At 41.4% G+C, this 25,584-nt stretch overlaps 2 protein-coding genes across 5 annotated transcripts in view; one reads left to right on the top strand and one right to left on the bottom strand.

Moving 5' to 3' along the window:
• SMN2 (survival of motor neuron 2, centromeric) overlaps positions 1-21,171 on the top strand; it is a 46,825-nt gene extending 25,654 nt beyond the window's left edge. The window contains exon 11 of the mRNA XM_036307881.1: positions 20,149-21,171. The gene's annotated coding sequence lies outside the window, so the exon portion shown is untranslated. The remainder of the gene's footprint in view (positions 1-20,148) is intronic.
• The window catches only part of LOC118655709 (NLR family apoptosis inhibitory protein), a 53,480-nt gene that overhangs the window by 5,651 nt on the left and 22,245 nt on the right, over positions 1-25,584 (bottom strand). For 3 of the 4 annotated variants that reach the window (XM_036307867.1, XM_036307868.1, XM_036307869.1), the window contains 8 exons: positions 23,352-23,468; positions 21,167-21,266; positions 10,948-11,029; positions 9,937-10,012; positions 7,595-9,709; positions 3,554-3,718; positions 1,793-1,945; positions 1,380-1,466 (listed from right to left, as the gene is read on the bottom strand). In XM_036307867.1, the coding sequence (XP_036163760.1) occupies positions 1,380-1,466; positions 1,793-1,945; positions 3,554-3,718; positions 7,595-9,709; positions 9,937-10,012; positions 10,948-11,029; positions 21,167-21,266; positions 23,352-23,468 (2,895 nt within the window). The remainder of the gene's footprint in view (positions 1-1,379; positions 1,467-1,792; positions 1,946-3,553; positions 3,719-7,594; positions 9,710-9,936; positions 10,013-10,947; positions 11,030-21,166; positions 21,267-23,351; positions 23,469-25,584) is intronic. The other variant, XM_036307866.1, reaches the window with a different exon arrangement.

Here is a 25,584-nt window from a genome sequence, read left to right as displayed (position 1 = left end):
TCTAACCTACCCTTTCAATATTTACAAATTCCTTCTCTAACAGTGAGGAAAGTTGGCTCTTGTTATACTGAGTGTATTTATTTAATCAACCTGTTGTCTACACCAGGCACTTCCTTGACCCCTGATCCTGCCTCTGCCCCATTCAGCCCTCCTGCTCTTCCCCTACCCACATGGCTGCCTCCAAAGGAAGAAAAGAGGAGGAGGAGGAGATCCAAGTGATCCTTAAGCATGCTAAAGTTTAAAAGGAACTAACTGTTCACTCCATATCTCCACTGACTCACCTTATGTTTTCCTGAGTTAAAAAGACATAATCCCCAAATACAGTCGCTTATGCTAAGTCCCATGTCACCAAACCAAGACTTCGGCTTTCAGCTCTCCAGAAATAGCATCTTAAACCAGGTGATCAGGAATCATCTGAGCAGCACTGGTTAGGTTACCAACCTTTAGAACTCCGCCATCCCCCTAAAGCAGTGGTTCTCAACCTGTGGGTCGTGACCCCTTTGGGGGTCGAATGACCCTTTCACAGGGGTCGCCTAAGACCATCGGAAAACACATATATAATTACATATTGTTTTTGTGATTAATCACTATGCTTTAATTATGTTCAATTTGTAACAAAATACATCCTGCATATCAGATATTTACATTATAATTCATAACAGTAGCAAAATTACAGTTATGAAGTAGCAACGAAAATAATTATATGGTTGGGGGTCACCACAACATGAGGAACTGTATTAAAGGGTGGCGGCATTAGGAAGATTGAGAACCACTGCCCTAAAGGAAATTATCCTTGCAATCACCAACCAACACTTTTACCTGGTATAACTTCTCGTTCCTGCTCTCTTCTGCCTATAAAAGTCATTCTGTGTAGCTCCTCAGAGCTCCTTTCTGTCTGCTAAACAGGATGTTCCCCAATTCAAATCCATTTTTACTTAAATAAACTTAAAATTGTTAATATGCCTCAGTTTGTTTTTTCCCGATCAGCATACATTATTTTTGTAATCATAAAAAAATGAAAAAGTAATTAAGCTCTTTTTATAGCTAGTCATTTTGTTAAATCTGGGTTTTCACATATTGAGTTTTCTTAACCTTAAAAGATAGTTTTATCTATATCCCAGAAACTTAAAACAACAGACTTAACATGTTTGGAACGGGTACCTGCCAATGAAATTGCATAGTGGTGTAATGACCCATAAGGCACTCTGAGAATAATCAAGGCATGTGAGGGTAAAAGTTGAGCAGCTCTGTCCCTTCCTCCTAATTAGCCAGGGTAGTTAATACATATTACGATTTGTTGTAGCTAATGCAAAATAGATGGAAGGATTTTGGAGGAAGAGAATAAAGAATAAGTAAAAGGCACTGTTTTGTATACATACCAAATTTTTCAGATGTTTCCTTATCGGGAAATTCTTGGAATTTAAGATTTAATATCTTCAGAGAAATAAAATTTGTCAGAATGGTGACTATAAAAGGGAAAATAAAAATCTAGTTATGTCAGTTACAACTCATATACCAAAAAGTAATGTGATTAAAGAATACTTTTAAAGTGATAGAAAATACAGTAATTCAGATAGAATTAATTAGTATGACTAAATAGGTAAGTCTTTGTGCAGGAAATAATTCTGATAACTAGAAATATTTAAACTTTTAGAAACAAATACAACTTATTTGATAACTCATTTAAGATCATATATCTATTACAATAGTTCTTTGGCATCAATTGCATATTGAAAATTTGGCTATTTTTAAAAACTGCCTTAAACCAAAATTTTAAAATTGTAACTCTTACCAAATGGGATGGGTTTAAAAAATGCTCCAGAAAACTTAATTTCTTTGAGTTTCTTGCAGGAAGCGAGTACAGTCAAGAGAGACTCAAAATCCAAAAAAAAATTACATTGCAGATGGAAAACATTAAGGTTTGGCGAATTCTCAATTAATTTAACTGTAAAATATCAAGGATTTAAGAAATTAGGGAAGACTGCAAATTTCTATCAGGATTAGTCACATAATTTGTTATTTTGGTTCAACAATCTTGAATTAAAACAAAGCACCACGATGTAATGAACCATGAATCAAGCCGCTGAGGTTCAGGTTCTGCAATTAACTAGTGAGCTATGTGAACTTGAATTGAGCCTCTCTGGGGATCAGCTTTCTGTAAAAGAAGGGCATTGGCTCTGTAAAGTCACTTTCAGCTTTATTTCTTTTCTTTTTTTTTTCACCTTCAGCTTTAATATCTTAATGCTTCTGAGTGTGCACATGACATTTACACAATAGGAACCCTATACAAAGAAACAAAAGCAATGACAACTCTGAAACAAAAATCTAAATTTGATGCGTAAATTGCTAACGGATTTAAGAAAATAACTTCTTCCTGCTTCAGCTCAGTGAATTCTTTTGCATGCCACTCTGCATGTCAGTTCCATAGAGATTTACATTTCCTCAATCTTTAGTGTTCCGTCTTTACTGAACTAAGGAATTGATGATGCCTAAGTCATTTTGCTAAATGATGTATTTAAGAAAGGTGGTTGCACATGTTGTCCATTAACCATGAGCATAGGCTGGTGAAATGAAATGCTTCCAATTGCTACCAATCAGCATACTTCCTTCCACCTAATTTGGCAGGTATCTGTAACTTTAAAACAAAAGAACTCTACAAATTATTTTGAAGAGACAGTATGCCAGTGGTTAAAGCTCAGTCTTGCCCTAACCGGTTTGGCTTGGTGGATAGAGCATCAGCCTGCGGACTTGGGGGTCCCAGGTTCGATTCTGGTCAAGGGCATGTACCTTGGTTGCGGGCACCTCCCCAGTGGGGAGTGTGTGGGAGGCAGCTGATCCGTGTTTCTCTCTCATCGATGTTTTAACTCTCTATCCCTCTCCCTTCCTCTCTGTAAAAAAATCAATAAAATATATATTTTTTAAAAGCTCAGCCTTAGTAGTAGTTAGAATTCCTGTGTTTGAATCACAGGCTACCATTTCCTTAGTTGGGGTGAACTTGAGCAATTACCTCTTCATACCTCAATTTCCCAGCTGTAAAATGAGAATAACAGTATTTTACCTCTTGAATGGATATGAAGGTTAAATGATCTCATATTTGTAAAGTGCTTGTAATAATTTCCTAGCATGTAGTAAGGGCTCAATAATTACAAATAGCTCTCTATTCTCTTAATGAGAAAGTGCTATTCCCCCAATTTACCATGGATACAGGCTTTACCCACAGGTCCACAGAAGCTTTTACTCTTTTTTTTTTTTAAATATATTTTTATTGATTTTTTACAGAGAGGAAGGGAGAGAGATAGAGAGTTAGAAACATCGATGAGAGAGAAACATCAATCAGCTGCCTCCTGCACATCTCCTACTGGGGATGTGCCCGCAACCCAGGTACATGCCCCTGACCGGAATCGAACCCGGGACCCTTCAGTCCGCAGGCTGACGCTCTATCCACTGAGCCAAACCGGTTTCGGCGAAGCTTTTACTCTTAAATGAATGAATCATTGGCCAAGTAGCTCTACCAAGTGATGTAAGAACAAGTAAGTCAATGTGCCATCCTTACCTATTTTAGAAGGACCATTCTCAGCGGAAATTTCAATCAATAATTTCTCCATATTGTGGAGTTTTAGGAATTCTTCAGGAATAACTGAAAAAACATTTTTTTTGTCCATATTCACAGACAATTCTTTCAGGCATGGGAACTTGTCCAAATTAGGAAAGAGTTGATCTAGAAAACAGCACACAGCTTCCCGTTATTTATGTAAAGAGTTCCAAAATGGCAAATTTGAAACTATCATTTTGATTCATCACACTATTTTCACATGAAAAGTTTTCACATACTGTTACTGGAGAAAAACGTGTCTAACCCCCTTGTTACTGGGAGTGGGGTCCTTGCCATATGCCAAGAAACGGAATTTTCTCAGACTTGCACAGGAGGATACAATATGGCAGAAAACTTTATTTCCGAGGAATTATATCCCTGAGTTTCCAAAGCCCTATTTCACTCATAGAAGTGTAGCTGGAGTTTCAGTAGGGCTAAAATCAGAGCCGGTATCCAGAATTATAGTTCCATGTTGCAGCTGGGCCCAATACAACAATTAGGCTAGCTGCAGTCCATTAGTTCATTAGTCCACTGTGTGTGTGGGCCACTTAGGAGAATGCCAGTAAGCCAAGTATGAGCCAAGTGTGCCAAGAGGAACCACGAGAGTGAACTCCTTTATTCAGGAGATTAAATATCCCAAATTTCCAAGCACTTACAGTGGCCACACCCATTCTGGCCAACCATCTCTCTCCCCAGGTGTGACTGACAGACAAACCCCTTCCGTCATCCCAACCTTACTGTGCATGCGTCTATCTTCCCTTTGTTGGATCTTTCCCCAGTGTTCTTTAGGGCACATGCTTATAATGTCTGGTCTTCTCTTTGCTCCTTTCCAATTTTTTATAACTAGCTAATTACAAGGTGTCAATACCATAAAACATTCTTTTCTAGAAAGTACATATATGAAGATACTGCTTTATGCAGCACTTATTGATTACTGTGTGGGAAGCCTTGTGCTACTTACTGTCCAGATTCACAAAAATAAGACCTCATCGCAACAAATACAACTGGATTTCCACATGCAGAAGAATGAAGTTGGACTCCCTACCTCCCAGCACCATATACAAAATTAACTCAAAATGGATCAACAACTTAAATATAAAAACTAAACCATACAACTCTTAGAAGGATTCTTAGATATGCTACTAAAAAGCACTAGCAATTGGACTTCATCCAATTTAAAACGGTGCATCGAAGGACATCATTGAGACATTGAAAAGACACCCTACAGTAAGAGAGAAAATATTTTCAAACCATACATCCAATAAGGATTTAATATCCAGAATATACAAAGACCTACAACTCAGAACTAAAAGGCAATACAATTAGCCCTGGCTGGTTTGGCTCAGTGGATAGAGCGTCAGCCTGCAGACTGGAGGGTCCTGGGTTCAATTCCAGTCAAGGGCAATGCTTGGGTTGCAGGCTTGATCCCCAGTAGGGGTGTGTGCAGGAGGCAGCCAATCAATGATTCTCATCATTGATGTTTCTATCTCTATCTCGCTCTCCCTTCCTCTCTCTGAAATCAATAAAAAAAATGTAATGATGTTATAAAAATAAAATAAAAGGCAATACAATTAAATAATGGGCAAGGGCCCTGACCGGTTTGGCTCAGTAGATAGAGCATTGGCCTGTGGACTGAAGAGTTCCAGGTTCGATTCTAGTCAAGAGCATGTACCTTGGTTGCGGGCACATCCCCAGTAGGGGGTGTGCAGGAGGCAGCTGATCGATGTTTCTCTATCATCGATGTTTCTAACTCTCTCCCTCTACCTTTCTCCCTGTAAAAAAATCAATAAAATATATATATATTTTTTAAATGGGCAAAGGACTTACTAGACATGTCTTCCCAAAAAAGACACAAGCAGCCAATAAATAAGCACATGAAAATATGCACAAACCATTAGTCATTAGGGAAATGCAAATCAAAACCACAATGAAATACCTCTTCACACCTACTAGGATGCCTTTATAATAAAAAAAATTTTTTTTGATGAGGATGTGGAGAAATTGGAGCCACCCTCCCCTGTGCCCATGCCCTGCCCTGTACATTGCTCATGAAAATGTAAAATGGTACAGCCATGTCTGGCCAGTGTGGCTCAGTGGTTGAGGCACTGACCTATAAACCAGGAAGTCACGGTGCCATTCCTGGTCAGGGCACATACCCAGGTTGCAGGTCAATCCCCGGTAGGGAGCATGCCAGAGGCAGCTGATCAATGATTCTCATCATTGATGTTTCTATGTCTCCCTCTCACTTCTTCTCTGAAATCAATAAAAATATATTTTTAAAAATAAAATAAAAATGGTGCAACCACTCTGGAAAATTAAGAGATTTGGAGATTTCTCAAAAATTAAGTAAAATTACTATTTGACTTAGTCCGTTTGGGTCAGTTGTTAGAGCACCGGTCCATGATTAAAGGGTCCTGGGTTCTGTTCAAGTCAAGGGAACGAACCTTAGCTGCAGGCTCAATCCCCAGCCCTGGTTGGGGTGTGTGTAGGAGGCAACCAGTTGATGTGTCTCTCTAGTGTTGATGTTTCTCTGTCTCCCCATCCCACTCTGTAAAAATCAATGGAAAAAATATCCTGTGGTGAGGATTAACAAACAACAAAAACAAAATTACTATTATTAATATGATGCAGCAATTCCATTTCTAAGTATATATCTAAAAGAATTGAAAGCAGGGTCTCAAAGAGATAATATGTACACCCATATTCATAGCAACATGACTTACAATAGCCAGAAGAAATAATACAAAGCAAAGCACACCTAGACATATAGCAAACTGTTGGAAAACCAAAGCCACAAGAGCAAAAAGTAGAAATGGAAAAAAAATTTAAATATTATTTACACAAGTATTAAAAAACACAAGTACCTAGGAATAAATTTAATGAAAGAAACAGAAAGCCTACACTGAAAACTTGCAAACATTACTTAAAGCAGTGAAAGGAGACACACATAAGTGGGAGATATTATTTCCCATTTATTTTCCAGACAGTACAGTGTAAGCTCTTCCTTCCACTTAGCAGATAGGGTGAGGGCAATCCTCAGGCATCATCTTTACGTACAGATCATTATTTTACTAATAAGTAATTTGTGTCTGTGTATTAACTTATTATTTTTATCTGAGTTGTTTGAAATTAGTTAATTTTCATTAATTTTTACCTGAGCTGTTTGAAAAACATTCTTTTTTTTTAGAAGATATATACACACACACACACATATATATATATATGTGTATATATATATATATACACATATATATATGTTTTTATTTTTTAAAATATATTTTATTGATTTTTTACAGAGAGGAAGGGAAAGAGAGAGAGTTAGAAACATTGATGAGAGAGAATCATCGATCAGCTGCCTCCTGTACATCCCCAACTGGGGATGTGCCCGCAACCAAGGTACATGCCCCTGACCGGAATTGAACCTGGGACCCATCAGTCCACAGGCCGACGCTCTATCCACTGAGCCAAACTGGTTAGGGTTATGCTTTTATTTTTTAATTGAAAACCAAAATGCATTCTACTGGGAAATATTCACAGGGAAATATTCTAAGAAACGGGTCTACAATTCCCTCAGTTACCAATTTTCCACTCCTGTTTTCTTTCCAGCTCTTTTTAAAAAAATATTTTTTTTCTTTATTGATTAAGCTATTACATATGTGTCCTTATTCCCCCATGGCCCTCCCCGACAGCCCCGCTCATGCCCTCACCCCCCTGGTGTCTGTGTCCATCGGTTAGGCTTATATGCATGCATACATGTCCTTTGGTTGATATCTCCCCCTTACCCCCACCCTCCCCTACCTTCCAACATTCTATTTAGAAAACTTTCACTAATTCATAGTACTGACAAAAATAAATTACTGAAGGTTTATATTATATCTATTCTATCAGCAAGCATTTATGGTCTCATGATTTCAGAAGTTTTATCCACCTAAAACTAAGAGTGAGCAAATAAAATTACTATCAGAATAGCCAATTAAAATATATTCATACACACACACACACCTGGTATCTGGGTTGTTCCTGAGACTTCGAGGGATTCCAGGGAAGGCAGGTTGAGAAGCAATTCCTGTTCTACTGCATTCAGCTCAGATTCATTTATGGAGCACTTGGTGAAAGAAGCCTTATACTGCTCAATAGCTGGGCAAAGGCTTTCAATAAAGCCCCTGCTTCCCCTTAAGTGAAGTTCAATGTGCTGTGAAGCTGAAAAAACTGCCATTAGAACCCTGAGCATCTCTTGGTCCAAACCATCCATATTAGTCACATGGACTTCCAGAAGGGGAATCTTGTGCTGCTTTGGAGAAAGTTTCCAATAGCCAGTGCTGATGTCTGGTGGTGCTTTGACAATCATACTCATAAACCTCAATATGTCTTTCTGTTTTTCAACTACATTCCGCTCCCATTCCATCATATCTTCAAAGGCAGCAGCACAGTCCTGTTGTATAGTTGGTGCCTGTGATTTGTCCCAACATCTCTCCAGACATGAACTATCTGGTACAGGTGACATGATTTTCATGTTTCCAGTTATGGAGACTTGGATGCTCCTCAACAATAGCAGGCTTTCTGGATGGTCAAAAAAATACGGTAAATTAAGCATATCCAAAGTCAGGGTTCTCCCTTGAAGGAATTGCAAAATAAATGGAGAACATGCTTCAACAGTGTTGCTTTGATAAGCAATTTTTATAGCAAAAGTCAGTAAATGTTTTGAAATGAGTGAAAAGCAATCTTCTGGAGCTAACTGCCACAATGACCTACATAGGCGCACTCTCTCTGAAACTTCCAGATGGTGCTTCAGATCGTCTTTTTCAGATAGATTCTCCAATGACTTTTTGTTGTCCAACAAATGAAGCAAATGAGATACAATTTTTGGCCCTGCCTTTGTTGAAGGGTAGCAGGAGACATATTTCAAAAAATTGTTACAGGAACTTAAAGTCATCATGGAAGAGTGGATTTGTTTCAAATAATAAAGTCCCAAGTCTTGATCTTCTTGCCTATCGGAATCCAGGAGTACTATCAGCCCCATCCCAGCAAGAAAGTCTTGGAATGCAGGATCTAAAAACTGATAGACTGGTTTCAGTCTCTGGGCTGTGAATTTACTCATCAGGCACATGGTTAGATCTTCATCTTCGTCAACTCCTGCTTCTACAAGGTCATCATCACTAAACTCAAAGCAAGAAGAGAAAAACCCTTTCAAGGCCAGCTTACCACAGGAGGACACGTTTGCTTTGAAACGTTCAGCTGAAAGTTTGTGCTTTAAGGAAAGGCATGCTATATAGGATTTGAAAACAGTCACATGATCATAGGACCGGTCAAAAGGGTTTTGAAACCAATTAGCACAAACTGCTGTTACAAAAAGAGGAGTTTTCTGAATTCCCTCCAAATTTGCATTCATTTTAAAGTGAATCATAAACTTTTGCAGACGGGTCAAATCATGAGAAAAAAACTTCCGTAATATGTAGACAGTATTATAGAAGGGAAACGCTTTGATCTCTAGAATCGTATGTAGGTATTGTCGGATGTCCCTGGTCCTGTTTGTGCGGACGGCAATCAATAAACAGGTCCTTGATGAGTGGTTCTTATGAATCAGTTTTTGTATGACTTGAGGGACTGAGCACATTTCTTTGTAGTCATCCAAAAGGAATAGCACCTGATTCTTTAACTGCTGCACAATGTTCCTTAGGGACATTTCAGTAACAGATCCTTCTGTCTCTAGGAGTTGGTCACAAATGATGTTGGCCAGCCCTTGGTCCAGTCTGGTAGAGCTAAGGGAGAGATAGAAGACCAGCTGGAACCTGTTTAACAAGGGACAGCATCCTGATGCCCATAGAAGAGCTATTTTCTTCAGGAGGACTGTCTTTCCACTACCAGCTTCACCCTCCACACACATGACAGAGTTCAAGTTGGCAAAGACATCAGACAACAGTACAGGCTTTTGCACAGGAGTGCTGATGTTTTTTGAAGCAAGGGACAGATCACAACTCAGCAAGTGGTCTGTGGCCAGACTGGAAGAGACCTCAAGCATATACATGCGGCGGAAACTGGCATCGGTGTAGGCTTCTTTCAGTCGCTGGTTCAGGCTTTTTGCCTCCCCAAACCACTGGGCTTCACTCTGGGCTGTCTCTGTGGAAAGAAGAAAAGAGGCACAAATACAAATCCTCTCTCTTTTAAAATCCCCTACATATAAATTATGTACGCATATACAGGGTGTCCCAAAAAATGTATACACACACGTTATCAGCTGATTTCTATTACATTTTGAAAGTCAAATGTATTTTAATAAACACTACCCTTATTATTTTGGGGGGGCACCCTGCATATAATCCCATGAGCTATTTCAAAATCCTTACCTGGCACTAGAGAACTAACTGCTGCTGAATCTTCAAGACTGGTTTCACTTATGGTTTCCTTTGAAAATAAAATCCTCTATTAAATAAAAATTTATATAAAGATGAGGTATCATGTTACAATTGGGGACCAAACATTACTGAAACACAACCCACCCTCAAATATTTATGCCTGTTGAAAAGAGGAATGCTACAAATATGGAGCAATACATGATCTCCAAACTCCTCAAGTGTGTGCTCCTAAGTGGTACACACAGGTGAGTCAAGCAGAGATTATTGTCCAGGTAATCAGAATCATAGCATCTAGAGCAAGACAGCCCTCCAAAAATCATTAGATACAGCTACTGACCTAAGTTATTAACATGTTTAATATTTCATACCTGCAGTGTAGGAAGGTTATGTTTCTTCCTTAAAAAGTAAGCCATTTAAATATCCCCAAGCTTTTTTCTTCAATTTCATTTTTCAGCTAACAAATATAAACTTAAATCAAATGAATAGCCAGTTACTTTTTATTTCTGTGGGATGACAAACCTAATATACCTAACATATAGCCTCAAATAAGGTGTGTAGGTGTGTATGTGTATGTGTGTGTGCACATGTGAAATTGATAATGGCTTATATCCCAGAGAACTATGACTCATTTAAAGGGGTCAACCTATTATCTAGGTTTATGATTTCGTTGGTCATTTGTTTTTGTAAAAGAAATACCTTTCCAGCCCTTAGAATGGCCAAGTAGCAAGTCAGACCTTATTGTCCTCCAAGTAAGGATTGTGTGGATCTGAGCACCTCTGAGACTAAAAGAGTCTGGGCCCCAAAGTAGAAGGGATTGACTCTACATTTAATGAAGCGAGGTATTATATCTTGTTTACTGTAGTATTCCCATCTGCACCTAACACATCATAGATGCTTAATAGGTACTTGTTAAATTTATTTACTTATTTAGGATAAGCAATTCCTGTTCAAAAACAGCTTTCAACCATGTACTGTTAAAATAAACAAGATGGTGTTCATTACCGTCAATTCAGAAAGCTCATCGTGGCTCTGCAGGTCTGGAATCACTTCTGCAGAGGCCTTCAGATTTTGGAGAAACAGACAACTAAGCACAAAAGTTAAAAGTTATAAAATCAGTTGTAGGCAAGTAAGTCTTGGCATTAGGTTTTTTAAAAATACTGTTAGAGTTTTAATGGGAAAATTTTAATATAAAATTGACATTTCTAGTGATTTGTTCTGTCAGTGTCATTATCAAGCAAGACATTCAGACTGTAGCTGTCAGCAATAGAATGGAAGTGCTTTGTAAAGTAATGAGGGGGATAACACTCAAACATGAAACCAACTAAAATGAACCTAAAGAATCAAAAATAGAGAAGAAAGCACTGGCTGGTGTAGCTCAGTTGATTGGAGTATCATCCTGTACACCAAAAGATTGTGGGTTCTAATCCCAGTTAGGGCACGTATGAGGCTATGGGTTTGATTCCTGGTCCGTGCACATGCCAGACACAGCTGATTGATGTTTCTCTCTGTGTGTGTGTGTCTCTCTCTCTCTCGCTTTCTCAAATCAATTAAAAATAATTAATTTTTTTAAAATAGAGAAGAAAACTTTATGGATTCTGAAACAAAGAATAAAAGAGAGTAGAAAAACTGGTTACATCCAAATAAAGTCTAGAGTTGATAGTAAGGTATCAATGTTGGTTTCTTAATTTTGACAAATGTACCATGGTAATGTAATATATAGTAGTATTAGGAGAAACTGGGTGTGGGATTATAGGAACTCAGTATTACCTTTGTACTTTTTCTCTAAATCTAAAATTAGTCCCCAAAAAAGGTTTATTTTTAAGCCTGGCTGGCGTGGCTCAAAGATTGAACATTAACCTATGAACCAGGAGATCAAGGTTCAATTCTTGGTCAGGGCACATGCCCAGTTGCAGGTTCAATCCCTGTAGGGCGTGCAGGAGGCATCTAATCAATGATTCTCTTCATTGATGTTTCTAGCTCTCCCTCTTCCTTCCTCTCTGAAATCAATAAAAAAATGTATTTTTTTAAAAAGGTTTATTTTTAAAACTTCCAGCAGTATGAAGACAAAAGAATGGCCACAAACATACTCTCTAAAAACTACTTACCAAGCATCATGAAGCTGGGACATATTACTCGCTAAACCAGAGATGGGGAACCTTTTTACTGCCAAAGCCCATTTGGGTATTTATAACATCACTAGTGGCACAGTGCACAAAATTTGTGCACATTAAAAGGGAATTAATTAGAGGAAGTATTTTAATCAACTTCACCTCAGTGCTGGGCGGGGACACATGCAGGCAGCACCATGTCCCAGGCCAGGGATGCAGGCAGGCAGCTTCCCCTCAGCGCTGGGCAGGGATGCATGCAGGCAGCGTGACGTTAGCACTGGGCAGGCCTACGCACACCTTCGCTGGGGGTGGAAGTCCCCACACCCGTCCCCGCCCACCAGCTCCTGTGCACGTGTTGCCTGTTGACTGGTAAAGACTGGGACACCTTTAGGACCAATTAGCATATTACCTCTTTATATATATAGATTTTTGGGGCCATACAAAATTATCAACATAAAAATTATATTTGGCCAAACATTTAATTAACTCACCCATAATGCCTTGGCAGGGCCAGATCAAATGATTTTGTAGGCCTTACACAGCTTGCGGGTTGGACATTCCCCATCCCTGCTCTAAACTTAGATATGATGTCTGCCTGAAGAGCCAAGGGAGAAAATTCTAAAGAGCTCTGCCCTAAATAATTAACTTGGATAGGTAAGAATTATAAATGTCAGTAGGTAAATGAGAAAACTAGGAACAACCAACTGGCTTGGGCTTGTTTTCCTGCTGCAAAATCACAGAAAACCAGGAAAAAAAGCAAGAGGACACTCATTTTTATTTTCCTAGATGGCTTAGAGATGACTATAGAAATAGGAAAATAGCAAGTAGGACTTTTAATGTTTTTGTCCAAGGTCACTATGCAGATAGACCCATCAAGAAAAGTAAAAAATAGACTTTTTTCATACAAACAAACCCAATACAGTTAGTTGCCAGCAGACTTGCATTCCAAGAAATGTTAAAGGACGTTCTTCAGTTAAAAGGAAAATTATAACAGAAGGAATTCCAATTGGTCCTCCCAAAAGAATGAAAAATGCCAAGGATGGTAACTAAGTGGGTAAATATGCAAGACATTTTTTCTCTTTTTAAAATGTATTTAAAAGGTAATTGTTTAAAGCAAAGATATAATAATATATTGTGAGATTTATAATATGTATAATGGTAAAATCTATACTAATAAAAGGGTAATATGCTAATTAGACTAGACATCTTTCAGACATCCTTCTGGACAAAGCCACAGTGGCAGAGGCCGAGGCAGAGGCAGAGGCAGTTAGGGGCAACCAGGCTGGCAGGGGAGGGCAGTTAGGGGCGATCAGGCAGGCAGGCAGGCAGGCAGGTGAGCGGTTAGGAGCCAGTGGTCCCAGATTGCAAGAGGGATGTCCAACTACCCATTTATCGGGCCTACACCGGCAGTCGGATATCCCCTGAGGGGTCCTGGAATTGAGAGGGTGCAGGACGGGCTGAGGGACCCTGTCCCCGTTCACGAATTTTATGCACTGGGCCTCTAGTATCTACACTAATAAAAGACAAAGATGCTAGTTGACCGTACCTTTGCCCAAGCCATGCCCACCAGCCAATCAGAGTGCCTATATGCAAATTAACCCAACCAAGATGGCGGCAGGCAACCACAAAGCTGGAGCAAGCAGGAGGTTTAGTTGCCCTGGCGATGGAAGAAGCCAAGCTTCCTGCCACCCCTGGCCAGCTGTAGCCTCCACAAAAGGCAACAAAGTTTCAATTATAGAAGATAAATAAATCCCAGATAACTGCTTCCAGCCAGCCTCCACTGGGAGCTTGGGTGGCGGGGGGCCGTGGCCAGCCTACAAGCAGCCATCAGCCACTCACCCAGGCTGGCCACACCCTCATGGGGTGAGGGTCCCTGCTGGGGGGCTTGGCCAGCCTACAAAAAGCCATCAGTCCCTCACCTGGGCTGGCCAGGGACCCCAGCTTGGACCCCTACCCTGAAGGGGATGTGGCCAGCCTGCAAACAGCCATCAGCCCCTCACCCGAGCTGGCCAGGCACCCCAGCGGCGAGCCCTACCCTGAAGGGGCTATGTCCAGCCTGAAAACAGCCATCAGCCCCTCACCCGGGCTGGCCAAGCACCCCAGCGGGGACCACCACCGGAAGGGGCTGTGGCCAGCCTGCAAACAGCCATCAGCCCCTCACCTAGGATGGCCACACCCTCATGGGGTGAGGGTCCTCGCTGGGGGGTTGGCCAGCCTGCAAACAGCCATCAGCTCCTCACCCAGGCTGGCCAGGCACCCCAGCAGGACCCCCCACCCTTAAGGGGCTGTGGCCAGCCTGCAAACAGCCATCAGCCACTCACCCAGGCTGGCCAGGCACCCCAATGGGGACCCACATCCTGATCTGAGACATCCTTCAGGGCAAATCAGCCGGCCCCCACCCATGCACCAGGCCTCTATCTTCCTATCTAATAATGGACAAACATGGTAATTGACCATACCTTCGCTATGCCGCCAATGGGCTAATCAGCATGATATGCAAATTAACTGCCAACAAAGATGGTGGTTAATTTGCATACATAGGCTCCAAGCGGCGGAGGGAAGACTGAAGGAGAGCCACAGCAGCTAAGACAGAAGACTGAAGGCAGCTCCGGCCAGAGCGAAGGACTGGGTCCCGGGTGCCAGAGGAAAACCTGTGCCGGCAGCCAGGAGAAGGGAAGGCCTATTGCACAAATCTCTTCATGCAACAGGCCTCTAGTCCTATCTAATAATAGACAAACATGGTAATTAACCGTACCTCCAGCATGCTTCCCATTGGATAATCAGGGCGATATGCAAATTAACTGCCAACCAAGATGGCGGCCGGCAGCCAGGCAGCTGAAGCACAGGAGGCTTGCTTGCTCCAGTGAAGGAGGAAGCCAAGGTTCCCCACCTGCCGCTGCTGGGCTCTGAGCTTGCACTCTAAGCAACTATATTGCAATTATAGACACTAAACAAACCCCATGGTTTCAGCCAGCTGGCCAAGCTGGAGTTGCAACAGAGTTTCGATTATAGAACCCAAACAAACCCAGATACCTGCTTTCAGCAGCCGAGGCCTCAGAGCTGGAACCGAGCCTCAGAGCTAAAGCCAGCTCTTAGTTCCAGTGACAGCCATAGAAGGTAAATAAATCCCAGAATAAAAATAAAAAAAAAGAAAGAAAGGATGGGTTGGGAGCTTCAGTCACCCACCAGCCTGGAAACAGCCCTCAGCCCCTCACCCAGACTGGCCAGGCACCCCAGTGGGGACCCCCACCCTGAAGGGGGTGTGACCAGCAGCAAACAGCCATCATCCCCTCATCCAGGCTGGCCAGGCACCCAAGCGGGACCCCCACCCTGATCCAGGACACCCTTCAGGGCAAACCAGCCGGCCCCCACCCGTGCACCAGGCCTCTATCCTATATAGTAAGAGGGTAATATGCCTCCCAGCACCGGGATCAGCGGAGCTGTGAGGCCTCCCGAACCCAGGATCAGCGGAGCAACAAGGCCTTCCGGCACTGGGATCAGCGGAGCCTCAAGGCCTCCTGGCCTCAGGATCAGCGGAGCAGCGAGGCCTCCTAGCACCGGGATCAGCGGAGCTGCAAGGCCTCCTAGCCCCTGGAGCAGTGTGACAGGGGGCAGCGCCCAAACCCCCTGATCGCCCTGCGGCTCGTGTGTGACAGGGGGCGGGGCCACAACCTCCCTATCCACCCTGCTCTGTTCATGACAGGGGAAGGCGCCCCAATCCCCTGATCAGCCCTGCTCTGTGTGTGACAGGGTACGGAGCCCCAACCCCCCTGATGGGCCCTGCTCTGTGCGTGACAGGGGGCAGCGCCCCAACCCCCTGATCAGCCCTGCTCTGTGTGTGACAGGGCGCAGGGCCACAACCTCCCTATCCGCCCTGCTCTGTTCGTGACAGGGGAAGGCACCCCAACCCCCTGATCAGCCCTGCTCTGTGTGTGACAGGGTGCGGCGCCCCAACCCCCCCATGAGCCCTGCTCTGTGTGTGACGGGGTGGAGCCGCAACCTCCCCATTGGCCCTGCCCTGAGTGTGATGGGGGGAGTGCCCCAACCCCCTGATCCGCCCTGCTCTGTGTGTGACAGGGGGCGGTGCCCCAACTCCCCTATCAGCCCTACTCTGTGCATGACAGGGGGGAGCTCCCCAACCCCCTGATCGGCCCTGCTCTGTGTGTGACAGGGTGCGGAGCCCTAACCCCCTGATCGGCCCTGCTGTGTGTGTGGTAGGGGGTGGCGCTGCAACCTCCCCATCCACCCTGCCTTAAGTGTGACAGGGAGCGGCGCCCCAACCCCCCAATCGGCCCTACTCTGAGCCCGACTAGGAGCTGCACCTAGGGATTGGGCCTGCTCTCTGCCACCCGGGAGCAGGCCTAAGCCAGGAGGTCGTTATCTCCCGAGGGGTCCCAGACTGTGAGAGGGCACAAGTGGAGCTGAGGGACACCCCCCCCCCCCGCCAGTGCACAAATTTTTGTGCACTGGGCCTCTAGCATATAATAAAAGGGTAATATGCAACATTGCAATATGCAATATGACCCTAACAGAACAACTGGGAATGACTGGTCACTATGACACACACTGACCCCAGAGGGCAGACGCTCAATGCAGGAGTTGCCCCTTGGTGGTGTGCTCCCACAGGGGGTGCTCTGCTCAGCCACAAGCCAGGTTGATGGCTGCCAGTACAGCTGTGGTGGTGGGAGCTTTTCCCGCCTCCTCAGCAGCACTAAGGACGTCCAACTACAGCTAAGCCTGCTCCCTGCTGGCAAGTGGACATCCCCCGAGGTTTCCCGGGCTGCCAGAGGGATGTCTGACTGACAGCTTAGGCCCAATCCCCCCGGGAGCAGGCCTAAGCCAGCAGGTGGTCATTCCCTGAAGGGTCCCAGACTGCGAGAGGGCACAGGCCGGGCTGAGGGACTCTCCTGAGTGCACAAATTTTTGTGCACTGTCCCTCTAGTATGATAATAAAAGCAAAAGGATAGGAGGGGAGAAATAGAAATATACTGTTACATAATTCATACATTATATATCAAGTGTTATAATATCTAAAGATCACTGATAATGTTAAACATGCACATTATAAATTCTAGAGCAAGCAGGCACTAAAAAGACAAAGTTGTATAGCTAATAAACCAATAACAGAGATAAAATGGAACACTGAAAAATACTCAAACTCAGAAAAGTCATGAAAAGAAGAAAAAGAAACAAAGAGAGTTGTAAAAAATAGAAAGCAAATAGCAAAATAGTATATTTGAATCCAGAAGTCCTGCACTCCAAGAAATGTTGTATATCAATAATTAAATTATATGTACATGTTCTTTTAAAAAAATATGTTTTTATTGATTTCATAGAGAAGAAGGGAGGAGGGAGAGAGAGAAACATCAATGATGAGAGAGAATCATCAATTAGCTGCCTCCTGCACGTCCCCGATTGAGATCAAGCCCACAACCCAGGTATGTGCCCTGATCAGGAATTGAACTGTGACCTCCTACCACAGGTCGACGCTTAACCACTGAGCCATACCTGCCGGGCCAAATGTAAATGTTCTAAACACTCCCATTGTCAGAGTTAAAAACTAGATCCAACCCTGTTGCCTGCCTACAAGAAATTTGCTTTTTTTTTTTTTTTAATATATTTTATTGATTTTTTACAGAGAGGAAGGGAGAGAGATAGAGAGTTAGAAACATCGATGAGAGAGAAACATCGATCAGCCGCCTCCTGCACATCTCCCACCAGGGATATGCCCGCAACCCAGGTACATGCCCCCGACCGGAACCAAACCCGGGACCCTTCAGTCCGCAGGCCGACGCTCTATCCACTGAGCCAAACCGGTTTCGGCAAGAAATTTGCTTTAAATATAAAGCCATAGATTAAAAGTAAAATGATTTCAAAAATTATGTAAAAACTAATTATAGAAAAATTGGAGTGATAAAATAATATTAATATCAGATAAAGACTTAAGAACAAGGAATACTATGAGGTTAAAGAGAACAGTTCATATAATCTCTGAATATGAAAGGGCAAATAATAATACACACTTTTGAAGAAAAATAATGTGGAAATTACATGGGAAAATATGAAAAATTTTAGATTGTCAAAAATTTAAATTTGGACAACACCAAATTAGTAAGGAAGCAGGCCATGGAAAATTCATCTATGCTAGTGTAAATGTACTAGTAATTTATGAGTACAACCACTCTGAAAAACTTTTACACACTCTAGTAAGGTTGAATATGTTCAAATTCTATGCCTGTGCAATTCCATATTTTGTTATATGCCCTAGAGAGTAACGCTCAGGGCATTGGGAAATATGCACAAGAATGTTTGTAGTACCATTATTTGAATTTGCAACATCCTTAAGACAACCCAGATGTTGAATCAATAATGGAAGAGATAATTATACACTTGTGAAATAATACACTATATAGCAGTGAAAACAAGTGGACTACAACTCTATACATAATTAAGAATGAGCCTACAAAACGATGTGGAGCTACATGTGTCATTCACAGAAGAACCTTGCAGTATGCTTCTATTTTCACTTCAAGAATAGGCAAAATTCAATGTTTAAGGCGACATATGTAGTGGGTAAAACCATAAAGAGAAGCAGATGAATAATTAACCAAAAATTCAGGATCATGTTTAACTCTGGATTGGAGGAACAAGGATATAATTGGAATTGGGGAGGGTGGATATACAGTAGCCTTCTAAGGCATTTGGTAATGTTCAATTTCTTAACTTCTATGGTCGATACATTGGTTTCTTATTGTCCTTCAAATCATAAATATTTTAGTTACTCCTTTGGAGGCATCCTAGTCTTCAATTAAAAAAAAAAAAACAAAAGAAAGAAAGCAAAGGAAGAGTAAAAACCACACAAAAGGAAGTTGATAGATTCCAGAAAAAAACTTCTAAACAAAAGTAGACTGCATATAGCTTATGTTTCCAGAAATTAAGAGGAATGTCCCTATGATTCTCAACAATTTACTAAATACTAACTCAAATAAGAAAGAAAATAAGCAACTACTTCTGTCAAAACTCCTTCAAAGCAGTACCCTCTTTAGAATCTTAGAATTAAATGGGAGTATTTGTTTTAAGATCTGTATGTATTAATACTTATTTCTGGAAAAAAGTCTTACAAATTACAAAGTGAAAACAACTAATTTCTTCTTACAACTCAACATTTATGGAGAGTTTGGTGAGCAAAAAATAAGTAAGCCAAAAAACTTTAAACATTCACAGAAAAAAAAATTAAAGAAATAGCCATTTCACTCAGCCAGAGTGGCTCAGTGGTGAGCATCAACCTATGTATGAATCTAGAGGTCATGGTTCAGTTCCTGGTTGAGGCACTTGCCCGGTTGTGGGCTCGATCCTTAGTGGGGGAGCATGCAGGATGCAGGCAATCAATGATTTTCTTTCATCACTGATGTTTTTATCTCTCGCTTCCTCTCCTTTCCTCTCTGAAATCAATATATATATATATATATATATATATATATATATATATATATATATGTATATGTATATATATGTGTGTGTGTATATATATATATATATATATACAAAAAAAGAAACAGCCATTTCTTCATGAAATTTTAAAACACTAGAAACAAACAGAAAAACCTAAAAGCTTCTAGAAGGGGTGGAAATGTGGTTTGCAATCTAAGGATTAAGAATCAGAATCAGCCGAAACCGGTTTGGCTCAGTGGATAGAGCATCAGCCTGCGGACTGAGAGGTCCCGGGTTCGATTCCGGTCAAGGGCGTGTACCTGGGTTGCGGGCACATCCCCGGTGGGGGATGTGCAAGAGGCAGCTGATCGATGTTTCTCTCTCATCGATGTTTCTAACTCTCTCTATCTCTCTCCCTTCCTCTCTGTGAAAAATCAATAAAATATATTTAAAAAAAAAAAGAAAGAAAAAAAAAAGAATCAGAATCAATAGCAACATTGGAAGCTATACAAAAATGTAGCAATGCCTTTACAATTGAAATTAAGACAAATTCTAACCTAGAATTCTATACCCAGCTAAATTATCAAACAAATGTGAGAATATATTCAGATATATGAGTTATATACAAGCTAAAAACATGTATCTCTTGTGCAATCTTTTCCAGGGGACTTGGAGGAGTACTCCACCAAAATGAGTGGATAAACCAAGAAGATGACATTAGATAGGACACAGGAGCTACAACACAGGAGAGAGCCAATAGGAATCCCTAGGATCCTAGGATGACTACAGGATAAACAGTTCATGTTGGAGAGAAACTTCAAGAAAATGAAAATGATGGAAATGCTTATAGTTCTGAATGACTAGAGAGAAGATTTAAACATCTGGGTGAATTTGATGATAAACTGGTCCTCAAGACATAAAAAAAAAATACCTAACCAAATACTACAGTTAAAGAAAAGTATTGGTGAGAATATGGAGAAATATATATAACTCTGTCATAAAAAAAAGAAATGAAGTACTGACACATGCTACAACATGGATGAACCTCAATACATTATGCTAAGTGAAAGAAGACAGACACAAAAGTCATATTGTATGTTTCCATTTATATAAAATATCCAGAATAAGTAAATCTGTAGAGGCAGAAAGTATATTGGTAGCTCTAAGGAGCTAGACTAGGATGGGGTGGGAAGATAGGGAGTGACTACTTAATGGGTACAGTTTTCTTTTGGGGTAATGAAAATGGAATTAGAGGAAGTGGTTGCACAACATTGTGAATGTACTAAATACTACTAGATTGCGCACTTTAAAGTGGTTAATGTATGAATTTCATTTAAAAAATTAAACTACTAACAAGACAATTATTACTTTCTACAAAAATTAAAATTTGTACAGAGAGGCAAAATAATAATTTACTACAGGTTCAGTTCTGCAGTCATGATAAATAAACATATAATGTAAAAATATTGATCTCACCAAAACTATGCTATAACTATAATAAAGGAAATGCTAAATGGAAAGGGTGTCATGAGAATAAGGGGATAAGAGATAAAGACTCATTCTTCAGAATAGCAATCAGAGGGTTGAGCAAATATTTAATAAGAAAATGCAGGAAAAAGCGAGGGACAAATTGTTTTAAAGTATATCCAAATTCACAGACACTAAGCATTCATTCCACTCACTTAGGAAAATATTTCGAATGATCTCCTAATGGGTCATCACTTTCCACCCAGTTGTTCATACATCCTCCACAGGAAAAACACTGGACGGTGTCCTCTATACCTAGATGCAAAGAAATTCAATCAGTGTAACTGGCATGTGTATTTCTCAAGTGACACAGGTAATAACTACCAGGCCTTTATTAGCAAAACCCTACTCGTATTTCCAATCAAATTTTGTGACAAAGTCACAAGTTGGGGCAATATTCTATACAGGACCAAAGGGGTAATGAGCAAATAGTCATGGATGCCTCCATGTGGCATGCACTTTGATGAACACCCTTTCCCTGTCCCATCCTCCTATGGAACAGGGGATGTGCAAATCAGTGTACGCATTAAAGCTCCATGCAGGAAAAGACTTTTGTCTGTTTTGCTCCCCAATGAATCTCATGGACTTGAAGAGTGCCTAGCACTTATTAAGCACTCAATAAGCATTTGTCTAGTGATTAAATAAGAGAGAATACATATGGAGTTCAGGGGGAGGGGAGATTGAGCAATGTTGCAGCCCTGTGTAAGTTCATGAAGCATCAAATGCCTATTACTACATTATTGCCAGGTTTATGCCACTAGAAGTAGGATCAAGTCTCCTTGTGAGACTATATTTCTTAGGAAGGAAACTAGCATTTGAATCTGCCAAAGGATTGAAGTAGAAATGGAACAGCTATCATCTTCCACTCTTGGACCTCTGTCGGCCTGGTAAAGCTAGGGGAGGGGAGACCCTCCCTTTGTGTCTGCATGAAAATAAAAGGTCCTAGAGCTTGCAAGACTCTTAGAGGGTCAGAGGATTAGGATTTGTGGGGAGAGGTGGAGGTTCAAAAAGAAAGAGGATGAGGACACTGGACAGAGGGTGTTTGGAGGAAGCTGCCAAGAGGAAGCCAGAATAGAGAGAGTAGGGACACTGCCTTTCCAAATGCTTAAGCTTGTAAGCCATTAAGATATTTTGTACCACGGAATATCTTTGTTAAAGTGACCGCCATATTCCCCTACTCTGTACTGCTGTGTGAAATTTGTCACATCTACTTGACCTCTCAGTAAAAGCTCTGCATGGACCTCCACTGTAACTCAATTTGTGTGTCTGGCCTGAAGAAAGCCAGCAAGGACCAAGGCAGGGCACAATATCCTTTCTCTGATCCCTACTGTACCTCAGGCAGTTAGCTAAAGGGAACAAGCCTACTAGTTGTGGATTACAGAGGGGAACTTCTTGATGACCAGAAGCTAAAGAGAATGCTATGACCCTAACTGGACACCAACCCAGCGGATAGAGCGTCCACCTGCAGACTGAAGGGTCCTGGGTTCAATTCCGGTCAAGGACACATACCTTGGTTGCAGGTTGCAGGCTCAATCCCCAGTCCTGATCCAGGTGTATCTGGGAGGCAACCAATTGATGTGTCTCTATTTCTCTCTTTCTCTCCCTCCCTACCTTTCACTCTCTCTAAAAATCATTGGGAAAAAATATCCTCAGGTGAGGATTAACAACAACAAAGTATTTTTTGATTTTTCGCGTCTGAGGAGAGTGTTTAAGACTGCTTCTCCACTCTCCCAATATCGCTCATTCTTCCACAGTAACAGAAACCCCAAATTTTAACTGTGTTTACCACCCAGGAAAATGATTGAATGTGCCAGCTTCTCTTATAGCTAGTATGGCCATACTAAGTTCTGGTTAAAGAGGTAGAAGCAAAAGGGTCATGTGACAGTTTTATTGTGCTTTGCTTTCATGTGCTTCACAGATACTACATTTTCTGCAAATACCCTCCATCAGCAAATGTATTATGACTCCAGTGTTGTGATAGTTGTTTTATTGCAGTGGTCTGGAACTGAACCTGCAGCATCTCCAAGGTCTGCCTTTACTCATGTATATATCTTTCATAAAAACAAAGTGGCATAAAACTAACTTTCCAAAAGTAGAGGATACATGTACTTGTATTCATTGTTAGTCAAGTTCTTAAGGCTTCAATTTGGAGCTTCTCTACCTAAGTTAGTTGTAGAAAACTGGGAGAGGTTTTCTGACATAGCAAGGAAAAAGGATATGTAAGGAAAGAGTAGAAGAGTGGAGATTGTTGAGACTAGATAAATACAAATCCAGGGTCATTAGTGTATGTGGGGCTTGAATGAGCAGCAAGGCAAGAGGCTATGCCAACTACTGACTCACCTATGTAGAAAAGACCTGCTTTGGCCAGAGCTGCGCCCCCAGGAGATGCATGGGGCCATTTCTTAAAAGACTCCAGTCGTAGTTCTTCATTAGCAAAGATGCTGTCATTGCAAAAAGCTTGAATAAAAGACATATGGTTAGACCAGCAAGTTTTGATATTGCAATTATCAGGTTCAAGTTATCACTTCATATTTACAGACAGAATGATATGATGCTTGGAGTTTGCTTCAGAATAATTGGGGGAGGTTAAAAAGAAGAAAATTAGATATAGCAAGACTGACTACATGTTAAATTGTTGAAGCAGAGTGGTGAGTATATACTATCTTATTTCTGTATATGCTCAAAATTTTCTATTATAAAACCTTTTAAAATTATCTCATCATCTAGCATCAGAATAAAATAATCAAAAAAGCTAAAGAAGATATGCCTCCTTCACAATTTAGTGTTAAGAAAGACAAATTTTCCTTGTTTCCCTTAAGAGCAGGTAGATTTATTTCTTGCCCTTTGGGGTGTCCACTCTATGCAATGGCCTTCATTAGTTTTCTCATGTTGGGTGGGCTCTGGGGTTTGGTTCCTGTAATCTGTGCCCTATAAGGACTTGAAAATTAAACCTACATTGCCCGGCTGGTATGGATCAGTGGTTGAGGGTCGACCTATAAACCAGGAGGTCCTGGTTTGATTCCTGGATAGGCACATGCCCAGGTTGTGGGCTCAGGGGTGTGCAGGAGGGAGCTGATCAATGATTCTCTCTGATCATTGATGCTGCCATCTCTCTCTACCTCTCCCTTCCTCTCTGAAATCAATTTTTAAAAAATTTAAACCTGGCCCTAGCTGGTTTGGCTCAGTGGATAGGCATCAGCCTGCGGACTTAAGGGTCCCAGGTTCAATTCCGATCAAGAGCAACTGCCTGGGTTGCGGGCTTGATCCCCAGTAGGGGACGTGCAGGAGGCAGCCAATCAATGATTCCCTCTCATCACTGATGTTTCTATCTCTTTCCCTCTCTTTTCCTCTCTGAAATCAATGAAGACATATTAAAAAAAATTTTAAATCTACGTTAACTTGGTTTTGTGAATTTTCTAAAGATGAAAGCTTGCTTTGACGTTCCACTCAACCCCAGGATTTAGCTGTCACTTCATTTTTAATCCGCCTATGCTTAATGTATTGGAAAAATACGTCTTTTCCTCCTGGGTGTCTCCTTTACTCTCAGACCACACAACAACTCTGGCACCAGATGTGTGGTGGTTTTCTCCGACCAGCTAGGCGCCCTACAATTTAACTCAATTCTGACTCCCTCTACCTGAGACAGTGTCAGATCCCACAGGTTAAGAGCTCAGTCCCACAAGACTGCTCCCACTTCACTTCATTTACTGGAGTGGCTCACAGAACTCATAGAAACACTTTCTTATGTTTACTAGTCTATTAAGGGATTGATAGAAGATACAGGTGAACAGCTAGGTGAAGAGATAGGGTGAGGCCCGAGAGGGCCCCAAGAACAGGGGCTTCCAACCCCATGGAGTTGGAATGTGTCACCCACCTGGAAGCTCTCTGAACCCTGTGCTACTGGGATTTTCATCATGAAGATGTTATTAATTCCACTTCCAGCCCCGCTCTGCTCCTCTCTCTGGAGAATAGAGAGGAGGGGGAGGAGGAGGACTGAGAATTCTAAGCTTCTAATCATGGTTTCATGTTTCTAGTGACCAACCCCCATCCAGGAGCCCACCCAGAGTCACCTCATTTGAACAAAAGATGCCCCTAGTGCTCTTATCGCTTAGGAAATTATGAGGGTTTTAGAAGCCCTGTATAAGGAATTGAAGGCAGAGAACTATATATATTTTTCTATTACTTCATGTTTAATTTCGTAACAGATCCAATTAAGAATGTTTTCAAAAACGTTTTATCCAGAAATTTTAATTGTTTTTAATATATATATATATATATATATATATATATATATATATATATTTTTTTTTATTGATTTCAGAGAGGAAGGGAGAGGGGGAGAGAGAGAAAGAAACATCAATGATGAGAGAGAATCACTGATTGGCTGCCTCCTGCATGTCCCCCACTGGGGATAGAGCCTGCAACCTGGGCATATGCCCCATAAAATGAGTAAGAAAATGGAAGAGTTAAAAAAAGGGTGAGGACAAAAGAAAAACAGAAAAAGAAATAAACAAGCAAAGCCTTTGAAATAGGTCTGCGTTTTAAAAATTTTAACGTTTCTTCCCTTAAAAAA

This window comes from Myotis myotis, unplaced genomic scaffold (assembly GCF_014108235.1).
Source record: "Myotis myotis isolate mMyoMyo1 unplaced genomic scaffold, mMyoMyo1.p scaffold_m19_p_5, whole genome shotgun sequence".
Classification (NCBI taxonomy): Eukaryota; Metazoa; Chordata; class Mammalia; order Chiroptera; family Vespertilionidae; genus Myotis; species Myotis myotis.
The sequence above is the reverse complement of the archived record's forward strand: the minus strand, read 5'-3'. Positions and strand labels throughout refer to the sequence as shown.